The sequence below is a fragment of the Microcaecilia unicolor genome, chromosome 4 (assembly GCF_901765095.1).
Source record: "Microcaecilia unicolor chromosome 4, aMicUni1.1, whole genome shotgun sequence".
NCBI lineage: Eukaryota > Metazoa > Chordata > Amphibia > Gymnophiona > Siphonopidae > Microcaecilia > Microcaecilia unicolor.
Genome location: NC_044034.1, coordinates 94,225,931 through 94,242,685, shown reverse-complemented (window position 1 = coordinate 94,242,685; position 16,755 = coordinate 94,225,931). Strand labels below are relative to the sequence as shown.

General features: G+C 47.9%; 1 protein-coding gene across 3 annotated transcripts in view; it reads left to right on the top strand.

The window, feature by feature from the left end:
* Nucleotides 1-16,755, top strand: part of RB1 (RB transcriptional corepressor 1) — a 462,098-nt gene that overhangs the window by 21,353 nt on the left and 423,990 nt on the right. For all 3 annotated transcript variants that reach the window (XM_030200484.1, XM_030200483.1, XM_030200482.1), the window contains exons 2-3: nt 1,776-1,893; nt 7,583-7,698. In XM_030200484.1, coding sequence (XP_030056344.1) covers nt 1,776-1,893; nt 7,583-7,698 — 234 coding nt within the window. The remainder of the gene's footprint in view (nt 1-1,775; nt 1,894-7,582; nt 7,699-16,755) is intronic.

Here is a 16,755-nt window from a genome sequence, read left to right as displayed (position 1 = left end):
GCGGACCGCCCCCACCGCCCCCCCCCCCTTGGTACGCCACTGCTTGAGCTACAACTGAAAAAGTAAATCCAAAGAAGTAGTATTTATTTTTATTATTATTTGTTTCAAAACCTTGATATACCACTATGACCTGAAAAAAGGCATAAATCAGTTTACAAAATATAAAATCTACATAAAAAACAATTAATGTGAAGACAGACAGAGCTTTAAAAAAAAGCATCATGAAGAAGAGAAGAAGGTCAAGGAAAACAGGTAGGTCTTCAGGGCTCGTTGAAAGGTTGGGAGAGAAGGTTGCTTACAGATGTTGGATGAGAGTTTGTTCCATAGTTTGGGTCCAAGGTAATTGAAAGCGGTCTCACGGGTGGTTAGCCAGATCTGTGTAGGGGAAGGGAGGGTGAGAAGATTATGGTCAGCAGAGCAAAGGAAACCTAAAGGTGTGTATGGAATAGAAGGTTAGAGAGATAAGGGGCGAAGAAAAGCTTAGACTTAAACACGAGAGTTAAAATTTTGAACTGTATACGTGCTGATAAAGGAAGTCAATTTTAAGATAAAAGTGTAACGTGATGAAATCTGTGCATTGTAAAAAAAAGTTTAACTGCTGTTGCTTGAACTAACTGTAAACAGTTGAGAGAGTGTAGGGGAAGTCCGGCATAATGAGAATTGCAGTAATCTAAATGGGAGATGACTAAGGGCAAGATCAAAGGAGGGAGAGAGGTGGCTGGCAGAAAAGGACTAACAGCATGTACTCGACGGAGAGCAAAAGAAAGACTGCAGAACTGCATCCATTTGAGGTTTAAATGAGAGATCGGAGTCAAAGATAACGTGGAGAAATTTGACCGTGCTTTTAAAGGGAAGAGACAGATCACCTAATGAAGACGGAGAGACTTTTATGTCATGGGAGTAAATAACTAAGGGGCCCTTTCACTAAAGTGTAGCGTGCACTAATGGACATTGGTGTGCGCTAAGTGCTACATGATCCATAGGTATAAAATAGGACATGCAGGATTCAGCATGTACTATAGCATACGCTAAGCTTTTGTGAAAGGGCACCCAAGTAAATAAATATAGTTGCTTACTCTTGGCAATAAGTCTCCATTGCAGGCAGAGTCCCGAGCTGCAGAAACAAATCTGAGCACTAGAAACCCAGAATTTCCTTTATTGTCCTTTCTGTACTTTGTAGTTTATTCTGTTGTTAATATATTTTTTCTCAAATTTTTAAAATACTGTTTGGTAATGCGTACACAAATTGTGATACCCAAAAGTTTAGAAAATGCTGGCATCTTAGCTCTTTTATTACTTATGACTGAAAAGGTTAACCTCTCTGTTTACTTATATGCAGTGGAATAGCAAATATAATCCAGCAAACATAATCCTTCTGTCTTTTCAGAAACTATTGTGCAGTCGTCAGGCCAATGGAAGTAACTACATGTGTTTCTAAAGTTCATAAAGTATGGGGGGAAATTAATTATGATGAAAGTGATTAAATCTTATTCTTATTTTCAGGTGGTGGATTTGTCTGTCTTATTGTGATTTTTATTTATAAGTGTCTTATTTTTAATTTTGTTAGGATCAAGATAGGAAGGACAAAAGGAGCAGTATTTGACTGGTATAATTTATTGTAAAGATTTTACATTTTTCATTTTGTTAGGTTTCATAAGGACAAAAGGAATAATATATGATGGGTATAATTTATTGTAGAGATTTTGTTTTTCAGTTTTATCTGATGCAGTGGTAGCTTTTTTTAATTGCCTTTTTCTTTACACTCTCTTCATAAGGCTTGAATTTGAAGATGCCGAGTTTGTTTCATTGTGTGAGAAGCTAAGAGCATCAAATAATGTAAGAGAGTGTGCGTGGAAAACTTGGGAAAAAGTCTCCTCCATGGATGGAATCCTTGTAAGTACTCAGATTTTGAAGTAGTATTTGACAGCAAATTCAGGCCACATCGCCTATCCAGACTGAGAAGATTTTGACTAAGCTGAATTGTTGCAACAATTAAAATTTTCCAAAATAACTTACAATGAGTGACTATTATGTTCTTTATAAACAGCAATACTTGAAAATGTTTAATCAATTCAACTGGAGTTTAAAGTTAATAGGATTTCTCTTTATTTTGATTTTAACTTTTGTATTACGTTTTTGAAAGGTTCTCCCACTTTATGCCTTGCCACCATTATTAACAGAGTAGAAAACTTGACGACCAGTGAAATTATTCTTTTCATTATAAAAGCTGCTGCTCTGTTCAATGCTGTCATCCCTGGATTAACCATTGAGGGATGCACTGGCCATAAAGTAGACTTGGCTAGTCTTTTATGCATTTTCACCCATCTTTCCTAATAGCCAAAACTTTGCACAAATTTCATAGAAGGTTGGACACAGTGATGCTTATTACACTGTACTAGTCTTGACAGAACTGTTTTTTTTCTCCTCTTAAATGCCTGCTCTTCCTCCTTGAAGGTTACTGCCCTTCTCACTCAATAATGCAGAAAAGGGGCTCCTTTCTGAATCCCAGCCTTATGAGCTCTCACATCTTGGAAATTTGAGCAGTGTTCACTTGCCTCCCTGAGACTGCTACTTCCAGTTTGACATCTTGATGGAATAAATATGGTGCTTCCATTACATAGCTTCCCACTATTCCAAAACCTGTGGATAGTTGTGCTCATCAACCAGCAGGTGGAGATAGAGAACTGAGCTGAGACACATCTCTCTCTACATCCAGTCCAGCTTCTATTTTCTATCTTCAGCAGGTGGATGGACACACTTTTCAGCCAAGATTTGCCTGTTGTCCAGTTAGTCAGCTGGTTCTTCCCACCCTTCATCTCTTCCCTGTTTGCTGTGGAGCTCTCCTTTTCCAGCACAACAACCTTATAAAATAATAAAGAAGGAAAAAGGTTTACTGGAGAGTGTGGGATAGAGTATCAGTCCTGATTCTTTCTCATCTGGAGTAAGACTTGTGGAGACTGTGATTCTGGGGGGGGTGGGGGGGAGCAGCTGACAGTGGTAAGTCTGACCAAAAGTTTGACTCAGAACCACTTGGAGGCCTTTGAGTTCTACTTGGTGCAGGGGGTGCCTGTGTCAGTTGGGGTGAATGGCGACCCCCACGGAGGCAGTTTTCCTGCTGTGGGACCCACCAGCCATCATTGTGGTGTTGCAGTGCATGCAAGCCGGGAATCCCGTGAAACATGGGGGAAACGGTCAGTGGAAACATGCCTTCAAATTTGGTGCAGTATCTGAATATGCTGGGGACTTCGGGCTCTCTGGCAAGGCCGATTCACAGTTGGATGTAGGCGAGCACAGGAACAGGTGCCACTTTGTTTGGGGCTGACTGATAGTAACAGCCTCTGTCTGATCACACATTGCGCACAGCTGCCATTTTACAACCTCAGGGCCCAACTAAGCATTCACCTGCATCAGGATCTTTGTTTTGTCTGGAGTTTATATTGCTCTTGCACCAGGCCTGTTTACTGAAGCATGGGCAATCAGAGTTGCAAGGTACTTCAGTTTCTTGCCCCACTTCCCCTCCGGCTCCTAAGAGATCTCGTTGAGCCTCGTTTTTCCGCTCCTGGAGATCTACCTCTGCTTCTCCTTCCATATCTGATTTAGCTTTGGTCTATTCAGAGGAGCCATCCTTGAAGGAGCCATTACAAGAGGGAGAGCTCCTTCCTGAGGAAGGGGATGACCTGAAAGTACTGAGGTTGTTTAAAGAGGAACTTAGTACTCTTATTTCTGAGGCATTAGTGGTGCTTTCCATTGAGGATCCTTCTGCTTTGGCATCAGGAGCTCCATCTTTGTTGATCGTGAATTAGCTTAGAGGTTCTTCTAAGGCCTTCCTGATTCATCCAGACATTCAAGACCTGATTACACCAGAATGGGTCTTACCGGATGTGGGGCTGTGAGTGGGAAGTGCCATGGCTTACCTCTACCACTTGATTCCGGAGGAGAAAGAGAAATTTCAGCTTCCCAGGGTGAATTCCGTTGTTACAACGGTGACTAACAAGACCACCTTTCTGTTGGAAGGGGACATTGCCCTAAATGGCCTGCTGGATAGGAAGCTAGAAGCCTCGCTGAAACAAGTCTTTGAAGTTGGCTCTTTGGGCCTTCAAGCAACCGTGTGCAGCTTGTTTGTGGCTAGAGCGTGCCATCGGCAGTCTGTAACACATGACAAGTGCCATAACACACAGCTGGAAGTGGGGTTGGCCTACTTGATGTTTATGGCCTGCAGTATGTCTTTGGCTGTACTTTGGTTGTGGCATTGTGCACCAGATGCAATGTCCAAGTCACGTCTAGTTAAACTGTCCTTTCGGGGAACGTTGCTATTTGGAGAAGATCTTGGTAACATGGTGAAAGAATTGGAGGAAACTAAGCCACAGTGATTTCTGAAGGATAAGCCAAAAACCTCTGGTCATCCGTCTTCAGGGGTCTCTTAATTTTGAAACATCAGACGGTACTGACCTGGTCGTTGGCAATATGGTCAGACGTTTTGAGACATCAGCCAGTACCGGCCTCATCTTGGGCAATAATGGTCAGAAGTTGCTTTTAGGCACTCCAATCTTCCTCTCTTGTGGGCGGGAAGTTCTCCTCTCAGTCAGCTAGAGCACCCAATGCCTCCAGAGCTTTGCAATGATGCGAGGCTGGTCCACTCTCTTTTCCAAAGGAAGAACATCCTCAGGATATTCAGGAGGTGTGGGCCCAAATCACATCAGACTAGTCTGTTCTGGATATTCTTACAGAAGGTTACATATTGGAAGTTTATCCACCCGGTCACTCCTCTCTTCTTGAAGTTTCATTGTTGAAAGGGAGCCAAGGCATTCAAGGTTCAAACTGCTATAGATTCCTTGCTGTCCTGTTCGTCTGTCCTAATTAGATTGTAAGCTCTGTCGAGCAGGAACTGTCTCTTCATGTTCAAGTGTACACAGTGGTGTGCTGGTAAAATTTTAACAACAGGCTCTCTCCCCGGTCCACCTCGGCGCCCCCCGTCCACCACTGCACCCCCCCCCCCCCAATCCACCTCTGCGCCCCCCCCCCCCCCAAAAAAATTGCAGAGCTGGCTATAGCCGGGGGGGGGGGGGGGGGGGGCAATGCATTACTCTCTCCAGGAAAAAAAAAATGATCCCAGGTTCCAATCTAATTCATGTTTAATATGGGATTAAATGCCATAAATAAGTAAATAAATATAAACTTTTAATGTTCAGCACCTGATTCTCAAAGTGGACATATTCCAAACACTATAATGAAAATAAAATTATTTTTTTCTACCTTTGTTGTCTGGTGACTTTGTTTCCCTGATCATGCTGGCCCAGTATCTGATTCTGCTGCTCTCTATCTGTTCCCTTGACTCCGTTTCCAGGGCTTCCTTTCCATTTATTTCTTTTCTTTCCTCCTATCTTCTTCATATCTGGTTCTCCGCACACTTGACTGTACAGTGGATCCAGCTTTTGCCTATTTTCTCCATCCATGTGCAGTTTCTCTCCTCACTTCCTTTTCCCTCATCTAATCTCCTTCCTCTATATTCCCTCCATGTCCAGCATTTCTTCTCTCTCCCTTCCCTCCCCTCCATCCATGTCCTGAAACTCTCCTCTCTCCCCTGTCCTCCTCTATCCATCCATACCCAGCAATTCTCTTCTCTCCCCTGCCCCCCTACCCATCCATGCCCAGCAATTGTCTTCTCTTCTCTGCCCCCCTCTATCCATCCATGCCCAGCAATTGTTTTCTCTCCCCTGCCCCCCTACCCATCCATGCCCAGCAATTGTCTTCTCTTCTCTGCCCCCCTCTATCCATCCATGCCCAGCAATTGTTTTCTCTCCCCTGCCCCCCTCTACCCATCCATGCCCAGCGATTCTCCTCCCTCCCCTGCCCTTCCCTCCCGCTCCCATCCATGTCCAGCGATTCTCCTCCCTCCCCTGCTCCCATCCATGTCCAGCGATTCTCCTCCCTCCCCTGCCCCCATCCATGTCCAGCGATTCTCCTCCTTCCTCTGCCCTTCCCTCCCTGCTCCCATCTCAAGTCCAGCGATTTTCCTCCTTCCTCCCTGCTCCCATCCATGTCCAATGATTTTCCTCCCTCCCCTGCCCTCCCCTCCCGCGCCCATCTCATGTCCAGCGATTGCCCTTCGCCCCCACCGTCCCCTCCCGCTCCCATCCATCTTTTTTAAATACCTCCTCGCCGTTGAAGCGCCGCGTTAAAGTCCTGCTGCCCGTCTCTAGCTTTCCCTCCCTGTTTGCTGCAGTTCGCGTGAACTCCGTGCCCTTAGTCCCGCCTTCTGAGTATGACGTCATATGTCAGAAGGCGGGACTAAGGGCACGAAGTTCACGCGAACTACAGCAAACGGAGGAAAAGCTTGGGCAGCAGCAGCAGCAGCAGGGCTTTAATGCGGCGCTTGAACGGCGAGGAGGTATTTAAAAAAGATGGATGGGAGCGGGAGGGCACGGTGAGGGCGAAGGGCAATCGCTGGGCATGTTTGGGAGCGGGAGGGGAGGTAAGCATGGTGCCCTCCTGCCATGCTTACCTCCTGCAATGGAGCCGGCTCGCCCCGAACAACAACCGGCTCGCAAGAGCTGTCAAAATTTAACAAGCGGCTCTTGCGAGCCGGAGCGAGCCGGCTCCAGCACACCACTGAGTGTACAGCACTGCGTATGTCTAGTAGCCCTATAGAAATGATAAATAGTAGTAGTAGTAGTAATAGATGTTTCTTAAATAGAAAAGTGTTTAATTTTCTACAAAATCTCTCATAGGACAGTTTACATTGAATGTCTTTGGAAAGAGTATTCCACCATTTAGTTGCATTATATTGAAAACTAGCAGCATGCATTGATATATACCAGACCTTTGCAACCTGGCAGATGAAGAGCAAGATAGTCCCATGCTTGCCTTGCTCAATTGCATTTTGCATAGGTAACTCTATTGAGGTCAGCATATAGCTTGGGGACAATCCATACAAAATCTGATAGACAAACACACATGCCTTAAAGATCACTCTGGCTCTAACTAGCAACCAGAGCAGTAATTGTAACAAAGGAGTAGCATGATCATATCGTGATACTCGACATATTAAATGAGTAGCATTGTTCTGCGTTTGTAGGTGGGTTTTTTTCCTTTTTTTTTTTAATCGCCATCTAATCACCTCCAAGTTAGTTTGTTTTCAAACTTTGTTTGATCTCTCAAACTGCACGTGGAATTTTATAAAATCCGATTCCATTTCACTGTACTGAACATGCATTTTTTTTAAACTTGGGAATACTATTCCACTTTGGTTCTAATAGTTCTCCACACCCCCAGCCTTCCAAATCCAAGCTCAAGGAGAGCTGCATAGAGGTACAGCAAGTATGTGCTTGGAGGGTTATGTGACTTGTCCAAGGTCCCAAGGAGTGTTAGTGGGAGATGCAGGATTTGAACCCTGGCTTCTCTAGTTCTCAGTTTACTTCTGTAATTACTGAACGTAAAGTGTTTGACATGTTAATGCATGTAAATAATTCTTTATTGACTTTATTGCACTCATTAGCTATATATTTTTAACTTGTTCTTTAAAGTCAGTTGATAAAAATTAAGTTTCATGCAGGTGATTAACTATATTTTGCTTTTTCTGTAGGAGGGTTGTATCAAAAATAAAAAAGAACTTCTAGGAATCTGTATCTTAATTTCAGCAGTAGATCTGGATGAGGTGACTTTCACATTCACTGAACTGCAGAAAAATATCAATATTAGGTAAGTTAACAGTATATTACAGTACTTGTTTGGTAACATAATCCAGTTCTCCCTAGTGTTTTAGTATCACAGTAGTGTGATTGATTGCTTAGCTCTGTGGATGTTTGGCTAACAGCGTTAACTTCCTCACCCTAATAAAGATTTATCCATTTGGCTACAGAATCATGGGATAATGTGAATATTTTTAATGTTTGTTTCCTAGTTGGTTTGGTATGTATTGTTATATCCAAAGGGGGAGTTCCCAGGGGACAAAGCCTTCCTTTTAACCAAGAATACGCCAGTTTTTTTTTTTGTTACATTTGTACCCCGCACCTCAGGACAACCTGGGGAATGTGAAAGATCTGGCCTGGCCCTGGGAAGAGAGCAGTCTGTAGCATACAGTAGTGGTTCCCAAACCTGGTCCTGGAGGTACCCCATCCAGTCAGGTTTCCAGTATATCCACAATAAATATTGATGAGAGATTTGTATGCAGTGAAGACAGTGCATGCAAATCTGTCTCCTGAATATTCATTGTGGATATCCAGGAAACTTGACTGGCTGGGGTGCCTCCAGGACCAGATATGGGAACTACTGGCATACAGGGTCCTCCCAGAAGGATGAAGGTCAGACTTCAGGTAGAGGGCAGAGTTTGTACGAGTCCTAGTTTCCCTAACTGACAAAATAATGCATGTTAGAACCAAAGAGAGGCAGGGGAGGGGAGGGGTGCCCCACTGCTCCCTGGTAACATGCAGTGAGAGAGGAGGAAGGAAGGCAGCCAGAGAACATGGCTTCTGTACAGCCCAAGGAGAGTATAGAGATTTTAGAAGAATGGGAAAGAATAGTTGCTTACCTGTAACAGTGGTGCTCTGTGGACAGTAGGTCGATCATCTAGCCACACAGTTGAAGTGACTCCCTGGTGACATCACTGACCCGGCCATTCCAAAGCACCGAAAACTCAAAAGAACTCTCTCTGCATGTCCCTGCCTTCCCGCCACTGACAGCCACGATATATAGTGCACACTTAGCCCTCCTGCTTCAGTTAATCAAAAAGCTGGCGGCAACTCTAGGTTGGAGGGTGGGTCTGTGTGGCTAGATCTACTGTCCATGGAGAACCACCATTGCAGGTAAGCAGCTATTCTTTCTCCAAAGACAGTGATCATCTAGCCACGCAATTGACTCCCATCTATCATGGGGAACAATCCGTATAAGAATACCAAACATATTAAAATGTAATCATATTAGGACTGTTTCCTGGAAGTGGAGGAGATGGCGAGTTGACGCCTGAAATTAAGAAAAATAAAACATTTGTTGCAAACGGCCTTGCTGAAGAGGCATCAAAAATAGTGTTGTGTAAAATGAGTAAAAATGCTCATTTGCTTACTGTACAATTATGTAATAGAGCAGTGGTGTGAAAAGAACTGTTGTTCTCGGTACAGTTGGTTGTCCATTTGTCTTGACATGTAGGGTCTGAAAAGAGATAATGCCTATTCTGCTAGTAGAAAAAAGATGTCAGATGCAGTCAAATGAGACAAGGCCACTTTGTGAGACAGTCAGTTAAAGGATTTAGTACAAGATAATTATAGATGAAAAAGTTAAGTACAGAGTGATTATATGGAATTATCTGCTATCCAGAGTAGTAAATAGGAAATGGGCAGCATGCTGGTAAAATGCTATACTAGCTGATATGTAAGGAAGCAAAAGCTTGAGGCAGAAAACTGCAGTAGCATGGGAAGAAGCAATTTAATATGCTAAAGCCATGTATTATTTCTAAACAATAGTGGTGATCGAACTATAGACAGCAATTTAGATTGTAAGCTCTGTTGAGCAGGGACTGTCTTTCATGTTGATTTGTACAGCGCTGCGTAAGTCTAGTAGTGCTATAGAAATGTTTAATAGTAGTAGCAGCACTGTGACACAATAGCTATTAGAAATCAGTGTCTCCAGTCACATCTGTGAAAAGGAGATTGCAGCCATAAGAATATAGAGTAGTAAAATAAAGTTTGAAGCCATAGCTAGAGGTCATGCTGTGGTCAGATGAGGAAGAGGTGTTGGAAAAAAACCAATGAGTAAATGGTTGATAAAAGATAGGAATATTAGCTATGGAAGCATAGAACATTGCAAAGTGGAGTTAAACATTCCTTCTGCGAGGAAATAGAAACTACTATTGGAAAGACAAGTAACGTAGCCAATATAGGAGAAAACATGCAACTGGTCAGGTTCAGACTGGCTACTACATACGTGAAAGATAATCAGTGACATTTGAAGTTGGTAAGCAAGTGAAGAAGTCTTAACATGGTACTAAAAGGGTATGTCAAACATGTGAAGAAAAAACATCATCAGGTGGGTTTGTGTAATGAGTCAGTACTGTTGCATAGCAATCTGATGACAGGAAGATATGAAAATCAACAGTAATTACTGGTTTGGTGCTGAGGATCCAGTAATATTACTCATATATATTTATATATATATTTCTCCGAGGACAAGCAGGCTGCTTGTTCTCACTGATGGGTTGACGTCCTCGGCAGCCCCCTCCATCGGAAAGTTTACTAGCAAAGGCCTTTGCTAGTCCTCGCGCGCCCATGCGCACCGCGCATGCGCGGCCGTCTTCCTGCCCGAAACCGGCTCGAGCCGGCCAGTCTTCTTTCGTCCGCGCTCGGTACGGTCGTGTTACGCCGTTCGTGCCCCAGAGAGTCGACCTCGCGCGTCCTTTTCGACGTGTTTTTTCCTTGTTTTTCTTTAAAAAAGTTCGGGAAGCGCTCCGGAAGTGTTCCGGAAGACCCTTTCGGGTTTTCTGCCCTTCCCGTAATTTTCACAGCTTTTGCCCCGTAAGTTTTCTTTCGTTGTCGGGGTAGGCCTAGTTTGGCCTCGGTCGAGATTTTTCTCCCTTTAAATTTTGGTGCTTCAATTTTCGCCATTTCGGCCTTTGATTTCGCCGGCGTGATTTTTCCGCCCATGACATCGAAGCCTTCCAGCGGCTTCAAGAAGTGCACCCAGTGCGCCCGGGTAATCTCGCTCACTGATAGGCACTCTGCGTGTCTTCAGTGTCTAGGGGCCCAGCACCGCCCTCAGAACTGCAGTCTGTGTTCCCTGTTACAAAGGCGGACTCAGGTAGCGAGATTAGCCCAGTGGAACGTTTTGTTCTCGGGCTCTTCGTCGACATCGGCACCGGAGGCATCGAGTGCATCGACGTCGTCAGCGTCCGGACCATCTTCCTTGGCTGCCGCTCCATCGACTGCATCGAGGCATCGGACCTCTGCATCGGCGCCGAGGCATCGGGCGACTGCATCGACGTCGGTGGTACCGAGACTTCGTCTGCTGATGTCGTCGGACGGAGGTGCATCGTCAGGAGTGCAGGTGAGGGCTGTCCATTCCCCTGCTGGTGGCGGTGAGCCTTCGGGTGGGTCTCCTCCTACCCTGAGGGCTCCTGCGGTACAGCCCCCCCGGGATCGACCCTCTTCGGTCTCGGCCCCGAGGAAGCGACGGATGGATTCTACGTCCTCCTCGTCGGTGCCGGGGAGCTCCGGTGACATGCTTCGGAAGAAAACGAAGAAGCATCGACACCGGTCTCCTCCCCGTGTCGGCACCGAGAGCTCTGGGTCGCCGAGGGATTCGGCACCCAGCAGGCATCGGCACCGAGAGGACCGCTCACCCTCTGTTCAGGAGGTGTCGATGCGCTCCACTCTGGACAGCCCGGAACAGCCTCCTCGCCCGGAACAGGTTCTGACGTCGACGCCTGCATCGACCTCTCAGCCTTTTTCTGCAGCCACTCTGAACGAGAGCCTCCGGGCCGTTCTCCCAGAGATTCTGGGAGAGCTGTTGCGCCCTACCCCTCCGGTACCGGCGGTGCTTGCGCCTCCGGTACCGTCGAGCGTGGCGCCGGCTGGTCCATCGCCCAGGTTGAGGTCCCCGACGTCGGTACCGCGTGCGGTGCCGACCGCGGCCACCTCCCAGGAAGGCTCCCCGACTACGTCGGCGGAGGGAGCTTCGCCGATGCGGGCGAGGGAGTCTACCTCTCGACGCCCCCATCGTGGACGTGGCTCCACGGAGTCGAGCCGGGCGAGGTTGCAGACACAGGTCCGTGAACTTGTGTCTGACACCGAGGGTGAGGCCTCGTGGGAGGACGAAGAAGACCCCAGATATTTCTCTGACGAGGAGTCTGAGGGTCTTCCTTCTGATCCCACTCCCTCTCCTGAAAGGCAGCTTTCTCCTCCTGAGAGTCTGTCTTTCGCTTCCTTTGTCCGGGAGATGTCTACGGCCATCCCCTTCCCGGTGGTTGTGGAGGACGAGCCCAGGGCTGAAATGTTTGAGCTCCTGGACTATCCTTCTCCACCTAAGGAAGCGTCCACTGTTCCCTTGCACCATGTCCTGAAAAAGACATTGCTTGCGAACTGGACCAAGCCATTAAGTAATCCCCACATTCCCAAGAAGATCGAGTCCCAGTACCGGATCCATGGGGACCCAGAGCTGATGCGCACTCAGTTGCCTCATGACTCTGGAGTTGTGGATTTGGCCCTAAAGAAGGCTAAGAGTTCTAGGGAGCATGCTTCGGCGCCCCCGGGCAAAGACCCTAGAACCTTAGACTCCTTTGGGAGGAAGGCCTACCATTCTTCTATGCTCGTGGCCAAGATCCAGTCTTACCAGCTCTACACGAGCATACACATGCGGAACAATGTGCGGCAGTTGGCGGGCTTGGTTGATGCTCTTCCCCCTGAGCAAGCCAAGCCTTTTCAGGAGGTGGTCAGGCAGCTGAAGGCGTGCAGAAAATTCCTGGCCAGAGGAGTTTATGACACTTTTGATGTTGCGTCCAGGGCCGCTGCTCAAGGTGTGGTGATGCGCAGGCTCTCATGGCTGCGTGCCGCCGACCTGGAGAATAGACTCCAGCAGCGGATTGCGGACTCGCCTTGCCGTGCGGACAACATTTTTGGGGAAAAAGTCGAGCAGGTGGTAGAGTCTCTCCACCAGCGGGACACTGCATTCGACAAGTTCTCCCGCCGGCAGCCTTCAGCATCTACCTCTACAGGTAGAAGATTTTTGGGGGGAAGGAGGACTGTTCCCTACTCTTCTGGCAAGCGTAGGTACAATCCCCCTTCTCGACAGCCTGCGGCCCAGGCTAAGCCCCAGCGCGCTCGCTCTCGTCAGCAGCGTGCGCCTCAGCAAGGCCCCGCGGCTCCCCAGCAAAAGCAAGGGGCGAGCTTTTGACTGGCTCCAGCAGGGCATAGCCGACATCCCAGTGTCAGTGCCGGGCGACCTGCCGGTCAGGGGGAGGTTGATAGCTTTTCACCAAAGGTGGCCTCTCATAACCTCCGATCAGTGGGTTCTGCAAATAGTCCGGCAAGGATACACCCTCAATTTGGCCTCAAAACCTCCAAATTGTCCACCGGGAGCTCAGTCTTACAGCTTCCAGCACAAGCAGGTACTTGCAGAGGAACTCTCCGCCCTTCTCAGCGCCAATGCGGTCGAGCCCGTGCCATCCGGGCAGGAAGGGCTGGGATTCTATTCCAGGTACTTCCTTGTGGAAAAGAAGACAGGGGGGATGCGTCCCATCCTAGACCTAAGGGCCCTGAACAACTATCTCGTAAAAGAAAAGTTCAGGATGCTTTCCCTGGGCACCCTCCTCCCCATGATTCAGCAAAACGATTGGCTATGCTCTCTGGACTTGAAGGATGCCTACACTCACATCCCGATACTGCCAGCTCACAGACAGTATCTGCGATTTCAGCTGGGCACACGCCACTTCCAGTACTGTGTGCTACCCTTTGGGCTCGCCTCTGCGCCCAGGGTGTTCACAAAGTGCTTGGCTGTAGTAGCAGCGGCACTTCGCAGGCTGGGGGTGCACGTGTTCCCATATCTCGACGATTGGCTGGTGAAGAACACATCCGAGGCAGGAGCCCTGCAGTCCATGCAGATGACTATTCGCCTCCTGGAGCTACTGGGGTTTGTGATAAATTATCCAAAGTCCCATCTTCTCCCAGTGCAGAAACTCGAATTCATAGGAGCTCTGCTGGATTCTCGGACGGCTCGCGCCTATCTCCCAGAGACGAGAGCCACCAACTTGTTGTCCCTCGTCTCGCGGGTGCGAGCGTCCCAGCAGATCACAGCTCGGCAGATGTTGAGATTGCTGGGCCACATGGCCTCCACAGTTCATGTGACTCCCATGGCCCGCCTTCACATGAGATCTGCTCAATGGACCCTAGCCTCCCAGTGGTATCAGGCCGCTGGGGGTCTAGAGGACGTGATCCACCTGTCCACGAGTTTTCTCAAATCCCTATATTGGTGGACGATTTGCTCCAATTTGACTCTGGGACGTCCCTTCCAAATTCCTCAGCCACAAAAGGTGCTGACCACGGATGCGTCCCTCCTGGGATGGGGAGCTCATGTCGATGGGCTTCACACCCAAGGAAGCTGGTCCCTCCAGGAACGCGATCTGCAGATCAATCTTCTGGAGTTACGAGCGATCTGGAACGCTCTGAAGGCTTTCAGAGATCGGCTGTCCCACCAAATTATCCAAATTCAGACAGACAACCAGGTTGCCATGTACTATGTCAACAAGCAGGGGGGCACCGGATCTCGCCCCCTGTGTCAGGAAGCCGTCAGCATGTGGCTCTGGGCTCGCCGTCACGGCATGGGGCTCCAAGCCACATATCTGGCAGGCGGTAAACAACAGTCTGGCCGACAGGTTGAGCAGGATTATGCAACCTCACGAGTGGTCGCTCAATTCCCGTGTGGTACGACAGATCTTCCAGGTGTGGGGCACCCCCTTGGTAGATCTCTTCGCATCTCGAGTGAACCACAAAGTCCCTCAGTTCTGTTCCAGGCTTCAGGCCCACGGCAGACTGGCATCGGATGCCTTCCTCCTGGACTGGGGGGAGGGCCTGCTGTATGCTTATCCTCCCATACCTCTGGTGGGGAAGACTTTGTTGAAACTCAAGCAAGACCGAGGCACCATGATTCTGATTGCTCCTTTTTGGCCGCGTCAGATCTGGTTCCCTCTTCTTCTGGAGTTGTCCTCCGAAGAACCGTGGAGATTGGAGTGTTTTCCGACCCTCATCACACAGGACGAAGGGGCACTTCTGCATCCCAGCCTCCAGTCGCTGGCTCTTACGACCTGGATGTTGAGGGCGTAGACTTTGCCTCTTTGGGTCTGTCAGAGGGTGTCTCCCGCATCTTGCTTGCTTCCAGGAAAGATTCCACTAAGAGAAGTTACTTCTTCCATTGGAGGAGGTTTGCCGTCTGGTGTGACAGCAAGGCCCTAGATCCTCGCTCTTGTCCTACACAGACCCTGCTTGAATACCTTCTGCACTTGTCTGAGTCTGGTCTCAAGACCAACTCTGTAAGGGTTCACCTTAGTGCAATCAGTGCTTACCATTACCATGTGGAAGGTAAGCCGATCTCAGGACAGCCTTTAGTTGTTCGCTTCATGAGAGGCTTGCTTTTGTCAAAGCCCCCTGTCAAGCCTCCTACAGTGTCATGGGATCTCAATGTTGTTCTCACCCAGCTGATGAAACCTCCTTTTGAGCCACTGAATTCCTGCCATCTGAAGTACTTGACCTGGAAGGTCATTTTCTTGGTGGCAGTTACTTCAGCTCGTAGAGTCAGTGAGCTTCAGGCCCTGGTAGCCCAGGCCCCTTACACCAAATTTCATCATAACAGAGTAGTCCTCCGCACTCACCCTAAGTTCTTGCCAAAGGTCGTGTCGGAGTTCCATCTGAACCAGTCAATTGTCTTGCCAACATTCTTTCCCCGTCCTCATTCCTGCCCTGCTGAACGTCAGCTGCACACATTGGACTGCAAGAGAGCATTGGCCTTCTACCTGGAGCGGACACAGCCCCACAGACAGTCCGCCCAATTGTTTGTTTCTTTTGATCCCAATAGGAGGGGAGTGGCTGTAGGGAAACGCACCATATCCAATTGGCTAGCAGATTGCATTTCCTTCACTTACGCCCAGGTGGGGCTGGCTCTTGAGGGTCATGTCACGGCTCATAATGTTAGAGCCATGGCTGCGTCGGTAGCCCACTTGAAGTCAGCCTCCATTGAAGAAATTTGCAAAGCTGCGACGTGGTCATCTGTCCACACATTCACATCTCATTACTGCCTGCAGCAGGATACCCGACGCGACAGTCAGTTCGGGCAGTCAGTTCTTCAGAACCTGTTTGGGCTTTAGGATCCAACTCCACCCCCCGAGGGCCCTGTTTGTTCTGTTCCAGGCTGCACTCTCAGTTAGTTGGTAAATTTTTTAGGTCAATCTCAGTTATGTCCTCGCCGTTGCGAGGCCCAATTGACCATGGTTGTTGTTTCGAGTGAGCCTGGGGGCTAGGGATACCCCATCAGTGAGAACAAGCAGCCTGCTTGTCCTCGGAGAAAGCGAATGCTACATACCTGTAGAAGGTATTCTCCGAGGACAGCAGGCTGATTGTTCTCACAAACCCGCCCGCCTCCCCTTTGGAGTTGAGTCTTCCCTTGAAGTGTATTGTCTTGCTACATACTGGACTGGCCGGCTCGAGCTGGTTTCGGGCGGGAAGACGGCCGCGCATGCGCGGTGCGCATGGGCGCGCGAGGACTAGCAAAGGCCTTTGCTAGTAAACTTTCCGATGGAGGGGGCTGCCGAGGACGTCAACCCATCAGTGAGAACAATCAGCCTGCTGTCCTCGGAGAATACCTTCTACAGGTATGTAGCATTCGCTATATAGTTTTTTTTTAATGACAAAAATTTGATGGAAAGCATTCTTAAACTCTCGAGGCCAGGTGAACAGAATGCATCTGGTGGTATTTTTGCATCTTGTGATTGAGCTACTTTGAAAACAAAACTGTGATATTGTACTGAAGAAAAAAAACAGATTTATAGAGGTGTAACAGTACATTCTGAAGATAGTTGGTAAAATTAAAGAGTGAATATCTTAATGAGATTGTAATTTTTTTTTTTAACCCAAAAAAACTAACAGAATGTTTGAGCGATGAGAAGTTTGATACGCTCCTTTACTCTGCAAAGAAGTTAAGTCCTCTTATGCTGATTGACATAAGAGTTGGCAAACAAATTGTTTAATGTTATGAAAAGCACAAAAAGCTACAGGAAAAGCCTCC